Source organism: Epinephelus fuscoguttatus, linkage group LG15 (genome assembly GCF_011397635.1).
Source record: "Epinephelus fuscoguttatus linkage group LG15, E.fuscoguttatus.final_Chr_v1".
NCBI classification, from domain to species: Eukaryota; Metazoa; Chordata; class Actinopteri; order Perciformes; family Serranidae; genus Epinephelus; species Epinephelus fuscoguttatus.
Window position 1 is genome coordinate 5,520,273 of NC_064766.1, and position 24,863 is coordinate 5,545,135.

A 24,863-nucleotide genomic window follows, 5' to 3' on the forward strand; every position below is an offset into this window, starting at 1 on the left:
TCCACATGACTAAAATCTAAGAATGGATGAAGCCAACTTGGTCATTATATGTGCCATTATTTTAATTAAGTAAAACGAAAACATTGATTTCACTTACAGTTTGGGACAATAGCAGTGTTTATATCCAAAGACAATTTCTAATACACATCCTCTGTTTGGCAAATCCATGATGAAAGTTAATCTGAATAATAAAAGCCCCCAAAATTCTGTCTTGAGGAAATAAAACTAGGTCCGTTACTGATGGTTCAAGTGTGATGACTTGACGAGGTGAAGGTCCAAAATATGTATCTGTATTATTTGTATTATATGTATTCATGAGATTTGGACGATAATTAAGAAAAGCGATGCACAAAGGGAAAATTACTAACCAGTTGGTCCCAGTTAGTTTCTGTTAGATACATTAACTGGCTGCTTGGCAATAATAAAATCCCAGAGTTTTGCCTCACAGGCAGCTGCAGTCTCAACCTGCTATATACAGTTGGAATGGTGTTGAGTATTAGAATATCAAGCGTCGTGGTAAAACCACGGTTCAGATTTTGGTTATTTTCCGATTTTCAATTTATTGATCAAGGCAGTGTTTGTACGCAGCACGAAAATAAATGCTTCCTGAGAGTCTAATCTTGGGGGGGAAGTCCATAAGTGTGAGAAAGACGAACCCCATGTTTGTAGTCCACTTGCTGTTTTGACAGTGGTGCTAGCGAGTAGCACACGGAATTCTATGGTCGTGATTTGGGAGATCTATTAAATGACATCGAGCTATTAAGTTAACTCAAAACCTGAAACATTAAATTTGAAGAAGATGCAGGATGACGCGCGCTACCTCAAACGGTGAGGCGGAACAAGTTAACATGGTTGTAATGTTAACTTAGTATTTTTTTGAGAAAAGAAACATCACTATTAGCTAGCTAACCTTCCTACAATACCTCTTGCATTATGATGTAATTAAAATGTGACAGCGTTCTGTATCAGATGTGACTATTAACGCTTAACCAAGCACTGAAGTTATTGAAATTCCATCATTTAACGTTAATTAGCCTCGATGCGTGCAGTTCAGTTGCAGCTCACACAAGTCAACGTTACTGCTTAAATTTGGGGGAATTTCATGTTTTCTTGCTCGCTGAGCAAAGTGAGTACCAAGTGTAAGATGTCTAAAGCGCTTTCGTATACCACTATGTCCTACCAATCAATTCGGCGTGAATGTTAACTAAAGAGAAAGACCTACTCCATAAAAAATATTGCATTTTATAACCGATACTCTCGCTTTCACAATCAAAAACCTTTCCTGCGTGGAAGCTAGCTCTAACCCATAGCAGTCATTTTAGAGAGCTCATCTGTGTGAATCACTACCTGAAACCAAACTGTTTTTGTGCCGAACTCACCACAGGATAACAAAAAACACTGAGAAGGTTTTTCATTTTCCAGCCGATATATATTTTCGCCAGTAAACACAACGCCATTCAAGTGACAGATTGTTAAACCTGGTATGGCATTACATTGCCTCAACGAAGGGGGCTGGGATAACAGGGTTACAGCTAATAGTGCTAGCAAGCTACTGTGAAATGGTGACCTATAAACTACCTAGCAAATTAGCGGTCTTATATATGTTTACTGTGTGGTAGTTCACACTGAGTTATAATTATCCAGCCCTTTATGGAAACATACCGGTAGCTCATAGACCAGCCAGTACAGCTCTGTATGTCGCTGTCTGGGCGTGTCCTCCTTTAACGTTATTGTTTTAGCGCATGGTTAAACGTTAACGATAGTTCAAATTGTTTTAACTGTTACTGAGGTAAGAGTAAGAACCAAACCCTTTTACTGTTATCTTTATTTCTCTAATGCGATTTTTTTCCCCCATATTTGCTCCGTCAACATTTAAAGCCAGTTATCAAAATTCTGTGAAAGAGGTATGACATAAACACCTCAGCTTTGGTACATTTGGAATGGGAAATGGTGAAAAAATTGATAGCTAAAATCATAATATATTATAATATTTAATAATATAATAATATTTAATAATGAACAAGCTCTAGTGTATTGCTTTTTATGTACTCTGGCATCTTATTTACCCTTAAAATCTAATTTTTTTAATTTTATTTTCCAGCTTGGTCATGAATTGTGATGTGTTGAATTGTGACACTTTATTAGGTCTGGGGCTTTTAAAAAAAATATTATCAGGTCTTCTCCAATTAAAAAAAAAAATAAAAGAAATATATATATATATATATATATATATATATATATATATATATATATATACAGTACAGGCCAAAAGTTTGGACACACCTTCTCATTCAATGCATTTTCTTTATTTTCATGACTATTTACATTGTAGATTCTCACTGAAGGCATCAAAACTATGAATGAACACATGTGGAGTTATGTACTTAACAAAAAAAGGTGAAATAACTGAAAACATGTTTTATATTCTAGTTTCTTCAAAATAGCCACCCTTTGCTCTGATTACTGCTTTGCACACTCTTGGCATTCTCTCCATGAGTTTCAAGAGGTAGTCACCTGAAATGGTTTTCCAACAGTCTTGAAGGAGTTCCCAGAGGTGTTTAGCACTTGTTGGCCCCTTTGCCTTCACTCTGCGGTCCAGCTCACCCCAAACCATCTCGATTGGGTTCAGGTCCGGTGACTGTGGAGGCCAGGTTATCTGCCGCAGCACTCCATCACTCTCCTTCTTGGTCAAATAGCCCTTACACAGCCTGGAGGTGTGTTTGGGGTCATTGTCCTGTTGAAAAATAAATGATCGTCCAACTAAACGCAAACCGGATGGGATGGCATGTCGCTGCAGGATGCTGTGGTAGCCATGCTGGTTCAGTGTGCCTTCAATTTTGAATAAATCCCCAACAGTGTCACCAGCAAAACACCCCCACACCATCACACCTCCTCCTCCATGCTTCACAGTGGGAACCAGGCATGTGGAATCCATCCGTTCACCTTTTCTGTGTCTCACAAAGACACGGCGGTTGGAACCAAAGATCTCAAATTTGGACTCATCAGACCAAAGCACAGATTTCCACTGGTCTAATGTCCATTCCTTGTGTTTCTTGGCCCAAACAAATCTCTTCTGCTTGTTGCCTCTCCTTAGCAGTGGTTTCCTAGCAGCTATTTGACCATGAAGGCCTGATTCGCGCAGTCTCCTCTTAACAGTTGTTCTAGAGATGGGTCTGCTGCTAGAACTCTGTGTGGCATTCATCTGGTCTCTGATCTGAGCTGCTGTTAACTTGCCATTTCTGAGGCTGGTGACTCGGATGAACTTATCCTCAGAAGCAGAGGTGACTCTTGGTCTTCCTTTCCTGGGTCGGTCCTCATGTGTGCCAGTTTCGTTGTAGCGCTTGATGGTTTTTGCGAATCCACTTGGGGACACATTTAAAGTTTTTGCAATTTTCCGGACTGACTGACCTTCATTTCTTAAAGTAATGATGGCCACTCGTTTTTCTTTAGTTAGCTGATTGGTTCTTGCCATAATATGAATTTTAACAGTTGTCCAATAGGGCTGTCGGCTGTGTATTAACCTGACTTCTGCACAACACAACTGATGGTCCCAACCCCATTGATAAAGCAAGAAATTCCACTAATTAACCCTGATAAGGCACACCTGTGAAGTGTCCACAGTGTGTCCAAACTTTTGGCCTGTACTGTATATATATATATATGTATGTATGTAGGCTAGGATTCCCAGGCCTGACAATGTTTCTTTTCTTGAAAGAGATATTGACATCACCCTTCGTATTTATTGTAGAATTCATTGATTTGAAATTTAAGCTCAATGCAAGGATTATTTAATATGTATTTAAAATAAGGTCACTGGAGTTTACAAGAACAAAGATGTTTGAGTTATTGTTAACTGTCTGTTCATTGTCACCCAAAGCAAAGTGACTGCGGGCAGTTTAGATGTCCATCCCACAGAGAAGGCCCTTGTGGTCCACTATGAGGTGGAAGCATCTATACTGGGAGAGGGTGGAGGCCATATGCTGGGTGAACGAAAGGAAGGACAAAAAATGTGAGTGCACTCTTGATTTTATACACATAACTTATTTCTTTCTATGACCTCTCAGGCCATTGTTTTATCCCTTCTTCATTCTTTATTTGAATTAAAATGTAAAGATACAGGTTTGTCATTGATTTTTTTTACATGGTTATATTTGATTTTCTGTTTGTATTATCTTTATTTTCAGACCATCCATTTTAGATTTCCATTATTGTCTACCTCTTTTAATTTTATCCTCACTGGAATTGATTTAGTTTTATTCAGGCTGGTGTGTGTATCTAGACTGGATATGAGCAGCTGGCCATATTATTAGTCATTTGATTGGTAGGCAATAATATCACATCAGCTGGTTCTTGAAGTCTCTGAGACAAGTCTGAAATGCTGTAGGGAGAGGTCTTATTTTTCACTGGGTAATGATAAGCTTCTTTACACTGCATGAACATTCTTAGATGAATACTGAACATAAGTAAAAGTCCAATTTGGAATAAAAAAAACTATAATCAGATCTGTTTAATTAGTAACATGCTAGTGTTTCAGCTTCATTGTAGGTTTTGCAGTGGTCTTAAATTCTGTTTCAGGTACGTAAGTGGATAATTCCACTTACTCAAGACTGCATTCTTAAAAACCTGCTAAAAGCTGTTAAAATGGATGAAGTCAGTTAGCCTTCATTTGTCACCCTTCTCTTTGTCCTCTCTTTCTCCCTCCAGCATCCGAGTGAAAAGTCTTTCTCCCAGTACAGATGTGGGAGCTTTGGCCAAGAAAGTGGTGGAGGAGTGTAAACTCATTCCTTCTTCCCGTTTGCCCCAGGTGGAGCAGCTCCTCTACTACTTGCAGAATAGGAAATCATCCCCCGTGGAGGGCAAAAGTCAGTCACATCACCATTTTTGCACCCTTGCTGTAGAGTGTAAACATATCACAATTTTCACATCAAAATTTGATCATAAACATAATGACCAACTTCAGTTTATTCCTCTCATCTAGTCTGGCACCACACTTATACATGTAAAGCTTTACTTGTAGGATCAATGAACCAGCTTCAGTTGATTGAATTGTATTATTTCTCACTGGAGTTCCTATCAGCTGATGCCTCACTGAATGCTGTTCTGTCTATGGCCTACAAAACACATGACAGTATGGAAGGTTGTAAGCACTGTAAACGTTACTTAACACTGACATTTCAATGTAAAGCAAAGTTTGAGAAATCCTAAGAAATTCAGCAGGCTGCAAACATTTCAAGAACATTAAATATGTAAAAACACAGACAGATAGCAGGTATGAGGAGTGATGAAGCAATGTTTAACAGTTCCCAAATTAGCCATAGATCCTGTTGTTATTGAATACATGATGAAAAGATCCATGCATAGATGTTCAGTATCTAATGAAATCATAAACCTTACAAAGAATGAATATATGTTTCAAGTTTTGAAGGAAACACAGTGATGTTGGTTGTTTGTGTTTTTGTGTCACCAGTGGAGAAGAAAGAGAAAAGAACCGTGAAACCTAGAGAGCTGACACCGTTTGAAGGCATGGAGGTAACAACTTAAAACACTGGCAGACTCTGCCTGTTTGTTTATGCATCTTGCTTTTATGATCGTTTTTTAGCTCTCTAACCTGATTTGCACCAACACCAAATTTAAGGCCTCTGTATCATGCAATAATTTATGACTTCCCATGCATGTATTCATTGAATATAATTTACAATATGGATGGTAAAAGACTAAAGCCCCCCAAGCCTCAAATGTCATGTTTACTGTTCACTAGTATAGTTAGATGCCTTGTTAATAGTTAGTAACATTATGTGTCTGTGTTGCATGTTTGTCTGTGCAGTTAAACGAGGAGGCCAATATAACCAGAGTGGATGAGTATATTGAACTGCTCTATGAAGGGATCCCAGAGAAGATCCGAGGCTCTGCTCTCATTCTGCAGCTAGCTCGCAACCCTGATAACCTGGAGGAGCTGCTACACAACGGTATAGTTTCATTCAGACTGCTAATGCTGATGTTTTTAGCAAAGAAGCTCCTACCTACATTTACATTCATAAATATTTTACTCAAAGGGATAGTTTGGATCTTTCCACAGTGGTGTAGTGGAGGGTATGCTCAGGTATACAGGGTATACCCACTTCTTTTTCTATCCAGTTATAGTATATCCACCTATCAGCTAAAAAGCCATTGTAATATATAGGAGAGTATGCCCACTTCCTTATCAGTAACCTACCTATCTACCTAGTAGTACACCCACCTCATCAATTACCACTACACCACTGCTTATCCATAGTCAGAGTATTACCTACAGTAGATGGCATGGCTTCAGTTTGGAGATGCAGGCTGGAGTAACACAACGGAAGCTAATCAGTGTACTGCTGTGGGCAGGGGCAGCAGCAAAATGGATTTTAGCCACCTAAAAAAGTCCCAGTTAAAAAAAACAATACCAGTTTTATTGTATACTATATGGAGAATATTTTCACCACTCTTACTTTGCTATCAGACTGCGATTTCAGACAGGGAACTGAAGCCATACTATCACTTTGTTCAAAGCCAGACTCCACTTAGAAAAACAGTAAGTTAACATTGCTGGATACAGAGCTGCTGGTCTACCGCTGCCTCGATCAGTTAGTTTATTTCCGTTCTTGTGTGACTTTGGTTTTTAAAAGTGTTAGTTAGTATTTACCATAGTCACACAGTAACACCAACTAATTAAATGATGAGGCAGTGGTAGACCAGTAGTTCCTGTGTTCAGAGAGCTTAAATTACTGTTTTTGTCAACGGAGTCTGGTGGCTTTGACGAAAGCACAGATTGGGGAACTGACGTAGTTAATGGCTTCCCCATCAGAAAGGGCTGTTTGCAATAAGGTAAAGCAGTAAAAAATATTCTCAATATATATTGTATACTTAAACTGATATTGATATTGTTTAGGAAGCTAAAATGTGTACATTGAACATAAGTACATTGCTTAGCTTCCATGTTGGTACTGCTGCCTGTTTCTCCAAACTGGGGGTGTGCTTACTGCTATCTACTGTAGGTTATCCAACTCCACTTTAACAGACTGGAGTTATCCCTTCAGTCGCTACAGATGTGGTATATTTTGCCCTCATTAGGCCAATTAAAGCATATGTTTATGATGTCTTCTTGTCTGTATTTTTTTGTCGGTGAAGGCACTCTTGTCAGCCATGGTGACTGACCACCCAGTTTTCTTCTTTGTCTCTGTTTAAGCTAGAGACATAAAATCAGTCTCTATGCAGTCGTGTTTCTGATCAGACTTGAGGTGATCACAGCAATAGATATAAAAAGCCATAAGAAATGCATATAATGTGATTCATTTAGTCATGTGTCTAGCTGACATTTACTCATGTACAATTTTACAGATTATCCTGAAGTAATTTAAAAATGAATTAGCAGTCTTCTACTGTGGCCTGGACTTCTTACTCCAGTCTGTTGTATTTATTTGTTTGTTTTTTAGTGAGTTAATTTGACACATTTATTCCAGTTTATGGGAACCTTGGTTTAAGATACTTGTGATATTCTGATCTTTTCAATATTACTGAATCATGTAAACATGCTGTTTAATTTAACGTGATTTTCACACCAAGCTGGATTTTTCAAAGTATCTTTGGTAGTCAATTCAATTACTATGTTATAACCAGTTAATGTGTTTAGTCATATTATTTGTAATTAAGGTGTTCATAATCCAAACATAGTGGCAGAGACTGACCGTTCATCTAGTGCAGCATTCAGATAAAGTGAAAGCCACTTTTATCTAGTGATGGAAATAAAGAGACTCACAATAGATTTGATTTTAGGTTTTATTAAAGAAGAAAGTAATGATGCAAGACATTTTCCAGGTATCGTTACAATAATGAATCAACAATAATTTATAGTTTCTATTGTATTTTGGTGGGTTTATTAAGGAGTTGGCTGTGATACACATAAATTTTACCGCAAATAAAAATATCAACAAAAATCTTGATGTAAAAGATTCTGGTAACGTGAGCACCAACTGTAGCTGAACAGTTAGAATTTTCAGACAACCAAATTATGCCAGCAACAATCCCCATCTCAGTCAGACTTGTGGCCTTGTTAAACACACAGTCAGCTGTACTTGTACCTGTACGAGTCATGTTACATCACATGAACTGCATCTGTGTGTTTAGAGGCAGCCCTAGGTGCCCTCGCCAGAGTGTTGAGGGAGGACTGGAAACAGAGTGTAGAGCTTGCTACCATCATCATTTACATCTTCTTCTGCTTCTCCAGGTAACACACACACACACACACACACACACACACACACACACACACACACACAATTCCTTTAGAAAGGTCTAACTATTCTACTTCATCCTTTTACATTATGCGTCTCCTCTCCTTCAGTTTCTCCCAGTTTCACGGAGTGGTAAGTCATTATAAAATAGGTGCATTGTGTATGAGCGTGGTGGAACATGAGCTGAAGAGATACGATGTATGGCGTGAGGAGCTTCGCAAGAAAACCAAGGCTTATATCCTTTTATCTGCTGTCATCTGCTTATTCCATTGAGCTGCAGGTTATAAGCCGTCTACTCTGCTCTTGTATAGTTTACCGTACTTATTTTGTGCGGGTGTGTGTGTGTGTGTGTGTGTGTGTGTGTGTACAGTATATGTTTCTTAACACTCATCTGTGTACGTGAGTCAGCGCCAGAGAATGGCTCTCTAAGAAGAGACCAGGACAAAGCTGTGAGAAAATACCATGGCCTTCTGGCTAAGCAGGAACAGTTGCTCAGAGGTGGGCCAACCTTTCAACACTACACTTGTTTTTTTTCTTTATTTATTTATTTTGTTTTTTTGTTAAACATTAGCAAAAACACAGAGCTTGTATTAGTCTTTGCTGTGATGCAAATGCAACATTTATGTAAAATTGTTAGATCCATTGGTTTTCTTCTTTCTAATTTTAACCCAACAATGATTTGATTGATGGTACCAGAAATAACAAGTTGCCTATAAATCTCTCTCTCTCTCTTTCTCTCCTTCTGTTTCTTATTTTTTCCTCTCTTTCTGTCTCATTCGCCGTCACCCAGTGTCTCTTTACCTTCTATTGAACCTTGCTGAGGACACCAGGACAGAGCTGAAGATGAGGAATAAAAACATTGTTGGTCTTCTCGTTAAAGTCCTTGAAAGGAACGATGAGGAGCTGCTGGTCCTGGTGGTTTCATTCCTCAAAAAATTGTCCATCTTCCTGGAGAACAAGAATGACATGGTGAGTGGAAGAGATTAACTTCAGAATTATCCTCAGTTACAAAAAATGAAACGCACCACACTTTTCTTTGCTACCATCTAAAATAATCTATCCACTTGACAGATGTGGTGTATCAAGATGCTGATTGAAGAGCATCATTACTACACAGGTGTGCCTTGGGAAGGTCACAATAAATGGCAACTCTAAAATGTGCAGTTTGATGACAGAACACAATGCTACAGATGTCAGGTTTTGAGGGAGCGGAGCAGTGGTCACAGATATTTATTGGCCCATTGTCAGTCAGCTCGAATCAGCAGTAATGAAACTAAAAAACTACTTTTAGCTCCTTTTCCAGCACATTACAACGCTCCACCACAAAATACTGTCTTTGAACATCGTTCAAAATCTAGTCAGCACCAAGTCTGGAAGAGAGACTCAATAAGTAAGACATATAAAAAAGAAGTAACCACCGTAATATTTTCACTGATCTCCATGCTGCTTTTTACTGTTTACTTATCAGTTTTCAGGTCCATCTGTGACATCGAACCAGAAAAACAAAACAAAAAAGAAAAAAAAGAAGGGCAGTATTTCAACTGTAGAGCAGTCTACTCAGCTCTGGTCTCTTAGCAATGGCAAAGGAGTCAATTGCCTATGTTAAACAGCTCTTCCCATGTTTAAAAAAAACTGTAGCTGTCAGTTTACAGCTGGACCTTCACCAGTTTGTTTACAAGATTGGTAGAAGAGTGAGCGGAGAACAGAAGAGGGTGCCATGGTGCAGACTTTCAGCACCCTTGCTGGGGCGTCATTGGGTCCTGGCGCTTTGCCTGGTTTGCAGCAACTTATTTGTTACTGTACATCCTCCTGGCATAGAAAGGGACAGTTATTGTGGAGAGGATGGATCTTGGGTCACAGCCACTGAGGATCTTTACTTTTTGAAATGCTTGTCTGTTGCTTCTGCATCAAGTTTATCTTTGCATCTGAGATTGGCATAAATAGTGTAATTTATTACAATGCAGCCATTGAATTTTAGGGAAGCTCTGTCCTTGTGTTTAAAGGCTTTTTCTTTTTCCATTTAACTGTGTTTAATGTTAAATTCAGGATTTGTGAAGATTAAGATATATTCTGAATGTCTTCCCAGGAATCGTGGTTGTGATATAGAACCTGAATGTAGTCTGTGATGACAGAGGCTCTTTTTCAGATCCCCATCAATTAATATCTGTTGTTTTTGTGTTTGTGATTTGCAGGCTGAGGTGGATACTGTAGAACGATTGGCTCGTCTGGTTCCCTGTGACCATGAAGACCTGTTAAACCTGACTTTGCGTCTGCTGCTCAATCTCTCCTTTGACTCTGGACTCAGAGCCAAGATGGTAGAAGTTGGACTGTTACCGAAACTGACTGCCTTGCTAGGTAACTGCACACATTAACAGAGAACAATATATACTGTCCATATTGCATGTACAATACATCCTGCTTTGTTCTCAATACAGTAGCCATGTGATGAATAACTACCTTTACGGAGCACATTATATTAAGTTTTCAGCCATGTTAGCAGCTCTGTAGATAGAAATGCAGGTCAGTCCATCCACCTTTTTGGTCACCTTTTAAATGGATGGGTGGAAAATTTTGTGCAGAAATTCATGTTCCCCAGAGGATGAATCCTAACAAAATTTGCCAAATTTAGATACTTTGGTTTAGCATCAAATATCTATAAGATATTGAAAACCTGTAAGACGATGAACAGGCTGTCAATAATTAAAGAGTACAAGAATATTTTGACTGATGTTTGGATATGTTTGTTGTTATGCAGGCGATGAGAACAACCGTCAGGTAGTCATGCGTATCTTGTATCACATCAGCATCGATGACCGTTTTAAGGGGATGTTTGTTTACACTGACTGCATACCTCAGGTACGTTGAAATCCACAGAAAATCTCTTTAAACAAACTAAAGGAATATAAAGTGTTAACATCAACATTTATACTTAGAGGGTGAGGAGCTCCTGGACCTCATTTATACAAAGCTGTCATTGTCTTTGTGTCTGTGTCTAGCTAATGCAAATGCTGTATGAGCACAGTGAGGAGGAGATAGAAGCTGAGCTTATCTCCATCTGCATCAACCTGGCTGCTAACAAGAGGAATGCACAGCTCATGTGTGAAGGTATATTTTTCTGATCTGCTTTTTATAACCAGATAATGACTTGTTATCTCCAGACTACTGACACTTTTTCCACAGGTAGACAGGTAGTCTGTCAGTGGTGGTGTTGACTCAGTCCCTGACTTAGCAAGGGAGTTATCTGTGTTTATAGCCTGGTTTGATTGATCTGTGATTATTGTTTAAATAGTACTTGTGTTTTACTGTAAAGTCTCTGTTTGTTTGTTTGTTTGTTTGTTTGTTTGTGTATGCCTGTATGTAGGAAATGGGTTAAAGATGCTTATGAAGAGAGCTCTGAAGATGAAAGACTGCCTTCTGATGAAGATGATCAGAAACATCTCACAGCACGATGGACCAACCAAACCAGTGTTCATAGTGAGTTACAAATGCAAGAAAAAAAATAGTGCTACTCCCAAGACCCCAAAAAGCCATGAAAAAAAACTGGTTTTGCACAAGTATTGTTGGTATAAATATTAGTATTGGTGTTAGTATTACTGTTAGTGGTAGCAGTGCAAGCAGGAGAAGCAGTCTTTTATTCTAGTGTCATGATGAGCTCCTTTGTCTGTCTCTGTCAGGACTATGTTGGGGACCTGGCAGCAGAGATCCGTGCAGAGGAAGAGGAGGAGTGGGTTCTGGAGTGTCTAGGGACGCTTGCCAACCTCACTATCCCTGACCTGGACTGGGAGTTGGTGCTAAAGGAATACAACCTGGTACCTTACCTCAAAGACAGACTTAAACCAGGTACTGATACAATTTAGGGAATACACATAAGGCATAGACATATACCTAAGAATAGTCCTTGAATTAAAAACCAGTTTTAGAGCCCAACTGATAAAGCCACACATTTAGAAAAGATACGTTTGCACTGGGATTTTGCACATTTACATAGCATATTGTCACTGTCGGGCAGAAGCCTTGTATGTCAAAAACTGCTACTTTTCAGGAAATGAAAAAACCCTGTGTTTTTAAAATGATTGAACATGCATATAGCAACCATGGAGCACCAGTACGACCTGCAAATATTAATATATGAACTGGAGATCTGTTAGTTTCCCTCTCATAGTGAGTAAATCCTCGGATTTAATGGTGCTGCTGTAACAGTTTAACTTTTAATGAGTTTAACAATAGTGTGAGCAGACGAAGTGTGGGTTTTTGTGTCTGCAGGGCTCCAGACTGACCATTTTGTCATATTTTGCGACAATGGAGCACCAATGCAACTTGCAAATATTATTAATATTTGAGAGCTGTTTCCAGCACAAATCTTAATGTTGAATTGTGTGGTAGTAATGGTTTAATTTTCTGCTAACTGCTAACAACTGCTGTTGAACGGAAGCTTCAGGGAGGGGCTGTGGCTCAGGAGGTAGAGTGGGTCGTTCACTAATTGGAATATCGGCAATTCAGTCCCCACAGTTCACATTGGTGAAATATACATGGGCAAGATACTAAACACCTTGGCTGTTGTATGGGTGCATGAGTTTGGATAAGCTGAGTAGCAGGTGGCAACTTATATGCTAGCCTCGGCTTAGACTAGAAGACACTATACAAGAGCAGGTCCGTATACCGTGGTGAATGATAAACTAGACGAGCTGGATGCTTCACAATAAAAGCACCAGTGGTTCCGCTTTCATTTATATACATACATACGTACAGTACAGGCCAAAAGTTTGGACACACCTTCTCATTCAATGCGTTTTCTTTATTTTCATGACTATTTACATTGTAGATTCTCACTGAAGGCATCAAAACTATGAATGAACACATGTGGAGTTATGTACTTAACAAAAAAAGGTGAAATAACTGAAAACATGTTTTATATTCTAGTTTCTTCAAAATAGCCAACCTTTGCTCTGATTACTGCTTTGCACACTCTTGGCATTCTCTCCATGAGCTTCAAGAGGTAGTCACCTGAAATGGTTTCCACTTCACAGGTGTGCCTTATCAGGGTTAATTAGTGGAATTTCTTGCTTTATCAATGGGGTTGGGACCATCAGTTGTGTTGTGCAGAAGTCAGGTTAATACACAGCCGACAGCCCTATTGGACAACTGTTAAAATTCATATTATGGCAAGAACCAATCAGCTAACTAAAGAAAAACGAGTGGCCATCATTACTTTAAGAAATGAAGGTCAGTCAGTCCGGAAAATTGCAAAAACTTTAAATGTGTCCCCAAGTGGATTCGCAAAAACCATCAAGCGCTACAACGAAACTGGCACACATGAGGACCGACCCAGGAAAGGAAGACCAAGAGTCACCTCTGCTTCTGAGGATAAGTTCATCCGAGTCACCAGCCTCAGAAATGGCAAGTTAACAGCAGCTCAGATCAGAGACCAGATGAATGCCACACAGAGTTCTAGCAGCAGACCCATCTCTAGAACAACTGTTAAGAGGAGACTGTGCGAATCAGGCCTTCATGGTCAAATAGCTGCTAGGAAACCACTGCTAAGGAGAGGCAACAAGCAGAAGAGATTTGTTTGGGCCAAGAAACACAAGGAATGGACATTAGACCAGTGGAAATCTGTGCTTTGGTCTGATGAGTCCAAATTTGAGATCTTTGGTTCCAACCGCCGTGTCTTTGTGAGACGCAGAAAAGGTGAACGGATGGATTCCACATGCCTGGTTCCCACCGTGAAGCATGGAGGAGGAGGTGTGATGGTGTGGGGGTGTTTTGCTGGTGACACTGTTGGGGATTTATTCAAAATTGAAGGCACACTGAACCAGCATGGCTACCACAGCATCCTGCAGCGACATGCCATCCCATCCGGTTTGCGTTTAGTTGGGACGATCATTTATTTTTCAACAGGACAATGACCCCAAACACACCTCCAGGCTGTGTAAGGGCTATTTGACCAAGAAGGAGAGTGATGGAGTGCTGCGGCAGATGACCTGGCCTCCACAGTCACCGGACCTGAACCCAATCGAGATGGTTTGGGGTGAGCTGGACCGCAGAGTGAAGGCAAAGGGGCCAACAAGTGCTAAACACCTTTGGGAACTCCTACAAGACTGTTGGAAAACCATTTCAGGTGACTACCTCTTGAAGCTCATGGAGAGAATGCCAAGAGTGTGCAAAGCAGTAATCAGAGCAAAGGGCGGCTATTTTGAAGAAACTAGAATATAAAACATGTTTTCAGTTATTTCACCTTTTTTTGTTAAGTACATAACTCCACATGTGTTCATTCATAGTTTTGATGCCTTCAGTGAGAATCTACAATGTAAATAGTCATGAAAATAAAGAAAACGCATTGAATGAGAAGGTGTGTCCAAACTTTTGGCCTGTACTGTATATATATATATATATATATATAGATATAGATGTATATAGATATAGATATATACATATTCATTTATTTATTTATTTATATATAGTAACTGTAATTCATTTATTTTATTCAGTAGTTTAGGATTTTGGTAGTCTACTGTAGTTTAGAAGAGATTTCAGAATATATTATATATATTGTGTATCGCAAAACAGCCTAAAAATGCTGTGTTATTATTTAAAGGCCATATCGCCCAACCCTAGTCTGAGGTGGTTAGTGCAATTTACAGGTCATAAAGTTTATTGTAGCTATGTATGCACTTAGTTTTTCTGTTGTTGATTACATTTGGCCAAAGTCTCTTTCTCACTGTTTATCAGACCACAAATGATACAAGAATTAGCTAGCCAGCGAGCACAACCTGTGATCCCTCTGCCTCACTCTTCACCTCTAGGAGACTATTCGCCAAGAGGAGAGCAGGCAGAAGGTCCGGTGACTAAACATAAGAAGCGACTGCAGCAACTCAAATTCAGCCAGTACAAACCCCAGCACCGGGGGTTGCAGACTCAAGAAACACTTGAGTAAAGAAAACACTGTACTTATTCAAACAACCAGTTTTTTATTTAGAAGTCAGACGAAATCACCTTGTCACCAATTATATTCAGCTCTGCTGTTTACAGCACCAGAAGTGCTTTATTACAGCACTTCATCCAGTGGAGATGGGGTGAAGCTATGAGGTTTAACCAACAGTTTGAGGATCTAGTGGAGTTATGAGATTGAGTCACAAGCTCTTTAATACTTCTCATTGGTTATGTATTTATAAAATCTGCATTCAGACATAAAGTGTGACCAGTAGCTTTGATTTATGAAAAAGATAAAAATGACTAAAAATAGATACAAGGTTTTCACCTGACAGTGATGCTCAACCCAGTAAACTGCAGAAATGTATCTTAAATTGTCTGCCATGTTTGTGTACCATTTGCAATTTTCTTAAAGTTTATTGTTTTATTTGTGTTTTTATTTCTAGTTATTTAGAACTAACTTTATGTTCAATGAAGTTAACTTCTCTTAACTTCAAGTTATATATTCACTGTTAGTGTCGACTATCATTCACATGTAAAATGTCCTGCCTCACACATATCGTTCTCACAACTCTTAACTAAATGTTCATATTATTAAAATTAATTTTACAGTGTTTGTGTGTGTTAAGACATATCATCTGACATATCATTATTGGGCTTTGATCACACTCAATTATCAGTTTCAACTTCAAACATCCAACGTCAGTTAGTCTCTAGTATATGGCCTCCAAGACAACTTGATTTGGCTCAGTGTGATCAGTTCTTGTGCTTTGTGAGTAATTTAAAAGCCTTCATTCAGCAGGAGTTTTTTTGGTGTATCTTATTTTCTACCACAACAGCCTGGATCACCAACATTTAATAAAGTTTCATCCTTTTATATTTGTGTTTGTTTCAGGCTCAGCAGAGGACGACCTTATTCTGGAGGTGGTGATAATGATAGGAACAGTTTCCATGGATGATGCCTGCGCTGCCATGTTGGCTAAATCTGGCATTATTCCTGCCCTTATCGAACTACTAAATGGTAACACACACACTTACCTGTGGTTTTACTCAAGATGTTGTGTTTTAGACTCATGAACTGAGTGATAGATGTTTACACATTAGTAGTAGTAGTCGTAGTAATTGCAGTATGGAGTGTCAAACCTGCTAAGAGATACTTCTAGACCAGTGTTATAACTTGTTCTCCATATGTTCTTCTGTTTGTTGAATACAGCCCAACAGGAGGATGATGAGTTTGTGTGTCAGATTGTCTACGTCTTCTATCAGATGGTGTTTCACCAAGCTACACGAGATGTCATCATCAAAGACACACGTATCCTTCCCACAGTGCACTCTGCCTACTGCAGATTTAAAGATTAATGAGAATCTTTTAGCTGGGTCCACAGCTCCTGAAGTTGAGGTGAAACAGGTCTCATAAACTGGAAAATCTCAGATCACCACCCTTTAAGAATTTCTTTCTTTAACCTTTTCTGCAGAGGCTCCAGCCTACCTCATTGATCTGATGCATGACAAGAATGCTGAGATCAGAAAAGTGTGTGACAACACCCTCGATATTATTGCTGTAAGTGAAACACACAGGATGATGCACACACAGGGTAGCAACTTTAAGTAACAAAAGTAACTCATCAGATAGAGTCACTAGCCCCCTTTACACTGCCTCCTCAAGGTGGGAATTTTAAGCCATTTTGCTGCCTTGCAGTTCTTAATAAAAGGTACTATTGCAGAATGGGGTGACAGAGTTGTCTTGCCTTTAAGGCGGCATCAGAGGTAGTAACAGTGCTGAAATGACTGCTGTATAATTGGTACAGTCAGCAGGACAGTATCATGGGTAGCATGGGTGTGACATTTCGACAAACTGTGATGCACTGCGGGAGATTTAAAAAGTAGCTATAGCAGTTAGCAGCGAATTCGAAGAACAGCAGTCAAAATGTAGGAAAATTGAGAAAACAATGAAGTCCAGGAGCTCCTTACCCTCTAAGTAGAAGGTGTTTCAAAAAAAGGTTAGAGAAATGCACCTCCCTGTCTTTGTCCGTAGGTTTTCCTCTTATTTATCTCTCTTCATTTTTATCTTCCAGGAGTACGATGAGGAGTGGGGAAGGAAAATTCAGTCAGAGAAGTTCCGTTTCCATAACAACCAGTGGTTGGAGATGGTCGAGAGTCGCCAAGCTGATGAGTCTGAACCATATCTGTACGACAACGACAACGACAGGACTGATCTGTTCTATAGCGCAGGTACATAGACACACACGCACGCACGTGCACACACACCCATACATGTATGATAATTTGCACTGCAAAAAGTGACATGCTGGTCATTTTATCTTGCATGCTGAATTATCAAGTTTACCACAAGGATTTTAAGATACCTACAGATCATTGTGCCAGTTTCAGTAAATAACGTATCATAACGTCATGTCAATGTCAATGACAATATCATAAGTTGAAAATTGACAACAGATATGTCATGTTCTATAGGAGTGTCTGTACATTTCCTCCAAAGTGACTACTACCATTATAGTGTCTTTTTAGCAGACAGCAGCTACTAAATTGTCCTCACCATGCTAACCAGTATCGGAAATACCACAAAAACGACCATGAATTCATTGGACAAAAATCACTTTCAAGTAGACTACATATACGGGAAGAAAACAGTTTTATTTATTAATTAATTTAATCACCAACACAGAAGCTTTTGGTGTCAGTGTGGATTGACTTTTTTCCTAATACAAACTATTATACTATTTACAGCTCCTATAACAACATTTAGAAAAGACTAATTATGATGAGTTTGGCTAAAGGCTGATTTATAGTTGTGCGTCAGCTCTACACAGAGCACACACTGTAGCCTGCGCGAGTGCCCTACATTGTTGTGAGCAGTTACACCTCCAAACACTTGTTGGCAGTAGGGTTTCTATGCCACTGCGTGGAGTTTCTGTAAAGAGCAGTGAAGTTTGATTGATTCAACCAAACACACATTAAACATGGCTTAATATCCGCAATGATGAACTAAAGTACAAAATTGGGCTCCATTATAACACACGAGGTTCACAGACAAAACAACTGTCATGTCTTGTTTTCCCCACAAATGCAACATACTACCATTATTAGCATACGCCTATTGCATGTCGCATTACATAAATTAACCTAGCGGCTAGTGGAGTTTTCATCTACTGGTATGAAGTGGAAATAAATCACACACAAGACTGAAAATGCTGTTTTGGGGGATTTTATTGTTTTCACAGTTCGCTGTTTCTTATATGTCAAATAAATGTAAATATAAGCTTGAAAATGGTTTTCAGCTTACCAAAATAAACAGGACGTCTGTGTCACTGTGACCTGTAGTTAGATTTCTGAGGAGGTGCATGTCAGGCACCTACGCAGAGCCTACACTGTAGGTACAGTGTTGATTCATCACAGAATCATAAACACGGCTTTATAAAGTGCAAGCACTATCTATAACTAAACACTTGCGAATAAATTATGTTTTGTGTGTATTAAATGTATGTATGTGTGTGTTTTATCCTCGTGTGTGTGTGTGTGTGTCTTTAGATGGAATAACTCCAGCAGATGGTTCAGTCAGCCCAGATTTCTTCAGTGACCTACAGCCTCAAAATGGAGACTTGCACCATCCAGGGTGAGTTAACACACTCCAAAAATAATTATTAAATTATTATAAATAATAAATAAATAAATAACAGCAGAATATGCTTTGCTATTTTCTCCCAGACAATTAGAGGAGAATGTGATCAGTAATCTCAATGACGGAGAAGATCTGTGAGCTCTAAAGTGCAGACTACCAGGCAATGATTACCTGCTAATATAAGCCTTTTAAAAAAATTTGACAACTGGGGCTGCAGCTCGGGGAGGGCGATATATTTGATATGCTTGTTGTATCGCAGCTTGTTTGACACGTGATGTATGAAATGACTGTTTTCACATTTTTTTTTAAACCACTAGCATGAGAATTGTGTTAGCGTTTCGGCTTTCGCTCCCTCTCACAGACACACGTATAATAGACTCACAAATATGATTCGTCCCACACATACAAATGAAGCATGTGTTTTGTACATGTAGGGCTCTAAAGTGTGACTACACACTTTAAGCCCGATACGAGACGGGTGTTTCAAAATTAAAGCACTTGTGGTTTCACTTTGATTTATGTAATCATAACTTTTTTTTAAAAAATTTTTATACTAACTTTATTATGAAAGTAGCTACTTTATTTAACTTTATTGTACCTGTAGTTCATTTGATAATTTTGTGGTTTATTAGTCTGCTGTAGTTTAGAGGACATTTCAAAATAACAAGATCTATATAGTTAATCATGATACAGCCTAAAAATTTTGCAATATTATTTTTAAGCCATATGGCCCAGTCCTACCTGCAACAAACGATCATATTCATTGTGGATTAGCCTGTTGATTATTTTGTCAATTTATTTGATAAATTGCTTATAAAATGTCAGAAAATGGTAGAAAATGTCGATTAGTGTTCCCAAAGCCCAAGATGATGTCTTTGAATACCATGTTTTGTCCACAATCCAAAGAAACCAGAAAATATTCACCTTTAGGAAGCTAGAATCAGATCAGAGAATTTTGACTTTTTCTTAAAAATTACTCAAACCAGTTAATCAAGTATCCAGTCACATGGTCATTAATGTAATAATTGACAGCTAATCAATTAATTGTTACAGCTCAGCAGACAATGTACAAACACAATTATACAGACACCTGAAGATGGTGTAAGCTCAACTGAAGAAAGGTGTTCACACATTTGAATTTAGCTAGTTTTAACGTCAGACTTATTTTTATTTATTTTCATATACATCTGTGTCCCTCCTCTACTGCTAGCAGACTCATTCGGGCCACGTTGTGCTTATTTTGGGTTCCTGCAAAGTGAAAGTAACAGTCTATTCATTTGAGTGGCTTTGTTTTCCAGAGATGACAACGAAGTCTTTGATCAGACCAGCTCCTCACCTGGACGACCAGCTACAGCTTATGGCTTCAGACCTGATGAACAACCCTTCTATCAGTACTCATAGAAACACACACACACACACACACACACACGCACACACACACACACACACACACACACACACACACAGTATACCCTGTCATCTTAGATCCATTCCTCCTCCACCTCTAACATCTTCAGATAGAACGTTCAGTGCTTTAATCCCTCATGACTGAAGGCATCACATTAGTATAGTTACTGGGACAATAACTGTGGTTACATGGACAATATTTCTTCAATCCAACTACAATTAATCTGATTAGAGATTCCAACTCTGATAAGTCTGATAAGACGTGTGTTTACATGCCCCAGAGCATTAAATTAGATTATAGCTTTTTTGACATGTGCAAAGTGGTGTCAACAGCTGTGAAGTGTCTAATCTGTCAGTAATATAACAGGAGAACAAAAAGTATAGAAGTGGAAGAGGTGGTTCTGCCTGTTCATACAATTTAGTACGAAGTAACAGAAGTGTTAAGACAGGTTATTTTCTGTAGCTACAAATTACAGATGTCCCCTAAACACCTCATATGCGGACAGATCAGTAGACGCCACAGTTTACCCATGCTCCCTAAACATCTCATACGCAGTCTACTGCTACTGGTAGTTGTTAGAGGTCGACCCATAGTGGGTTTCTGAAAGCTGATAACTGAATGTCTAAGGCAAAGTATTAGGCTAAAACAATACATGTGGCCCTGAACATCAAACTCAAAGTAATTAATAGAAAAATCTGGAACAGAACATCAAACTAACCATAACCCCAAATTCCTTCCCATCAGGCTAGTTCAGACCACTCTCCTCTGTTTGAGATGGTCACATGAGGCATTTTTATTCTGATTGGGCTATTATCCAGATTATTAGTGGAATATTAGAGTCCATGTAAGTGCACCTATTGATCATAGAGATTACTGGTTAGGACTGACACACTACCACTGTAGATTTTAAACTAGTTATCAAATAAACTGCAGTTCCAAGCAGTCACCTTTCATAACCCATTTCATTCATTCACCATTATGTTAAACAGATAATAGTTAGTCTTCCTAACCCACTGGCTACGGCCTTCGGATAGTGACTTCCCAGTGGGTCAGCAAATAATTTAAAGACTGTGAACAGACTTCACATTTCTAATAATATACTTTATGTTAATATGTTTTTGCATGTTTTCCTGTATGATAATGAATATTTGTTGCCTCTTCAAATCCACTGAAAAAAGATTAGTGAAATGTTTTCTTACATTCCATTGTTGAACAGTTTGAAATCCACCAGTTTGACTCGTCACTATGTCAGCATGCTAACCTACATTATGAGTAACACTAACACTACACACAGTGATTTTATTAACATGCACATAGTTTTCTTTTGTCCATGTCACTGTGAAATTGGTGCAGCGTTGTCATTGATCCGTAAAACTTGGGGTGCTTTCACACTGGAAAACTTGTCTTGTATGTGGATGTCTTCATGATGTCATTATGACATTTTTACATTGTTAGTGAGAAAAACAAAGACAGCTAAGACTCACTGATGTTTGAACAGAGAGAAACATTCAGGCCCAATGAGCAAGGAGGGCAGTGATGAAGGGCTGCTTGTTTTTGCTTTTCTGCAGCCCTCATAGTTGGTTGTGGTTACATCACTCAGCCATTATTTTCCATTTTCCGCATGTCAAAATACTCACCAGCCTTGTCTCCAGGCAACAGCCATCAAAAGCTGCACTTTGATGAGGAAAGCATCACCACAGATTGATAAAACCATCTGAGCAGCACGTTTATGACAAAGGGAGGCAGTCTGTCTTAAGAAATAATGGCTCTATGTTGAAGCTTTAAATGTTGTGCCACCATATTTCTCTGGTCATTTCTGTGGCCACCACTCAGTGTGTTCTGTATGTTTCTGATGTAGAACCATAACAGTATTATCTTTTTTCAGTGATGAGAAAAGTAGAAACCCTGTCACTGCAGAAGCAATGGGCCCTCTCTTTCCAACTGTATATACTGTATGTAACTACTCCAAACTGTTTATAAAGATGGACAACGCGTCTCCACTTCCTCCCACCATACAAAATTAAGCTGTGTATACAGGTGTATGACCTGTACTGAAGCCAGCCACCAGGGGGCAATCCAGATGTTTCGGTTTCACTTTTAGGGAGCTGCCATGTCATCCATCTTTATAAACAGTCACTGGTCACTACATAATAAAATTATGTTACTGAGCTGCCACCATACAGCCCTTGCACTGGGGTGTTACATTGGAGTGCACCTGAATGAAGCATTCGTTAAAACGGGGCTTCCACTCACCATGTCAGTGTTAACTGCAGGAAGTCCCAGGTCCTTTGAGTCATTGTCAGCACATGTAGCAGCTAGCAACAGGACCAGACAAAGTACCGGGGTTTCTGTTATTCTGGTCACTGATAGTACACCTGCTTAGTGTTATTCTTAGTTTGTATAGGGGGAGATAAGAGAATCCACCTTCCTTAAATGAACTGGCTTTAATAGTAGGAGAGAATCCTCCAGCTTTCCATTTTTGCTGATTAAAAAGAAAAATGATATCCATAATCCTCATTGGCCCATGTCTAGTTCTCTCTGGCTGTTTGAATAGCGAGATAGTATGCAAGTTTTGGCATGTGCAGTGTTTGATATGCACATGTAATTATCCTACTTGTTGAATCATATACACTAACAGTATTCAATATTGAGTACTTATTTGGACATTTAAGTAGTTGGGACAGAGCTAAGAATGTCATCCCGTACATTTACTCTACATCCAGCATATAAGGCGCGATGTCATTGCTCATCATGCCTCTGGCTTCTCCCTGTTTTAACAGCAGTGAGATCAGGAGACTTGGGGCCATGGGGATGAATGTGTCAACTTAAGTCAACATTATTGGCATAATTTCATGTTTTATTGGTACACTAACTGACAAGTACAATTTAAAAATGCAACAGGTAATGTGACTCTTTTGATTCTCACCAATTTAAATACTGAGGCTAGCTTGGTTAAGGGAGCAAATAATTTACCCTCGAATATGGCACTTACTGCTAGGCAACAGAGCATGTCTGAATGTATAAATGTTATCAGAGCAGTATAGACACCCTTTTCAAAACTAAAGTATGTAAATGGAGGGTCACACATACTGTTTAACAGGCTGTTACTTCTAGGCATATTTGCACATAGAGTTAAAATTTGATGCATGTCATGTTTTCTTTTTCATTGTAAGTTATTGTTAATCTGTGTATATTATTGTGTTTTTTGATAATTGATTTTATTGCTACTTAACAAGACACTGTAAACTTAAGCAAGTACTGTAGATAAACTCCATCTCTCTCACTGTCTTTCATCCTCAGGTTCTTTAATAAAAAAATAAATCCCACGTTTCTTATAACTGTTTTATAATACAACTGTGTTCACAGTTACATCCTGGACACATTGTAACACACATTGTTTTTTTCCCTTTTAGGCCTTTCAGCTGCTTTAAATGTATTTCCTTTGGTTTGCTTTACTGACAATATTCAATTTATGCAATACAACATGCCAACCTAACTCAGTAATTTATACTCACATTTGTACAAAGGTTGTTTAAAATGGTAACATACACAGACCTGTCATCTGTCAATACTCTGTTATTTTTTAAGGTCACTGCATGCTAAAATCATAACAATATCCCATTCATTTCTATAGGTTTTTAAAATTCTATTTAATAAAATTGTTATGAGCAAACTCAACTATATTATTGTACAACAGGTCCCCAAGTACATCTGTGATAGTTCTGAGGATGTTTCACTGCAGCATTTTTCAATAATTGAATACTTAAAGGAAAACTTCACCCACAAAATAACTATTTGTATATAAGTTAGTCACACAGTGTTAACCTTGAATTTATTTTTATTTTTTGTTTCTCACATGCCTCCAGAGAAAACAGAAACATTGATTTATTGATTGATTGGGGAATATATTTAACAATAGCACAACATCTGCTTACACACTCACACAACTTGTGCAGTATGTCTCATTTATCTATTTGTATGCTCAGTACTTCCCAAACCCATGCATTTTCACTATAACATCACTATTTAAAACACCTTTCTGGTACTCTTGTAAACTACTAATTGTACCTGATAGCTGTGTGTCTGCTTGCAGATCATCTTTTTGTACAAAGAAATGGTACCAAGTAATTAAAACGAGTGTGTTTCTCATGGTGTACTCAAAATGTTTAGTCAAAATACAGGAGTATTATGAACAAAATATAATTTTATAAATAACATTAAATGAATAACTAAGCAGAATGATCCCTGTCAGTGCCATCATTTCAAAATATATGTGACTTTTTCTGCATTAAAATGTCAAAAAAAGATTAGACCAATGTCATGTATTTTGTTGAGTTATGTTCCCACATATTCCCAAACATTTTAAACAATGTTCAAACCCAGAGGAATTTTAAATTTGAATCAAGAGCACAGTCTGTAACTTCTTTCCCCATTTTATTATGTTCAATCCATACAATTATCTTAAACAAAGATAATTATACAGTTGGTAAAGAAAACAAAAAGACAAAACAAAAAATCTACCCCTACTTACATAGGGAAATCATTTAAATAACAAAGAAAAAAATGAGCCCTCAAAAGTTTATAGTTAGTTTGCTTTTCTATTCTTCAATGCATTTAATATTTCAGATTT

General features: G+C 38.4%; 1 protein-coding gene across 1 annotated transcript; it reads left to right on the forward strand.

Annotated features, from left to right (window-relative positions):
• The first annotated feature begins 685 nt into the window (after window positions 1-685).
• LOC125902664 (kinesin-associated protein 3-like) lies at window positions 686-24,296 on the forward strand. The gene is made up of 20 exons (XM_049599194.1): window positions 686-828; window positions 3,878-4,009; window positions 4,705-4,862; window positions 5,468-5,529; window positions 5,825-5,966; window positions 8,149-8,248; window positions 8,366-8,490; window positions 8,655-8,753; window positions 9,046-9,224; window positions 10,448-10,610; window positions 11,011-11,111; window positions 11,252-11,360; window positions 11,617-11,729; window positions 11,930-12,095; window positions 16,081-16,206; window positions 16,399-16,497; window positions 16,661-16,746; window positions 17,261-17,417; window positions 18,735-18,819; window positions 20,124-24,296. The coding sequence occupies exons 1-20, from the start codon at window positions 800-802 to the stop codon at window positions 20,224-20,226; spliced, it is 2,334 nt and encodes a 777-aa protein (XP_049455151.1). The 5' UTR covers window positions 686-799; the 3' UTR covers window positions 20,227-24,296.
• Window positions 24,297-24,863: the final 567 nt, after the last annotated feature.

Coding starts and splice junctions, on each gene's coding strand:
- LOC125902664 (XM_049599194.1), top strand. CDS start 800: ATGCAGGATGACGCGCGCTACCTCAAACG. Junction 8,754..9,045: donor GCAGGAACAGTTGCTCAGAG/GTGGGCCAACCT, acceptor GCCGTCACCCAG/TGTCTCTTTACCTTCTATTG. Junction 9,225..10,447: donor TGGAGAACAAGAATGACATG/GTGAGTGGAAGA, acceptor TGTGATTTGCAG/GCTGAGGTGGATACTGTAGA.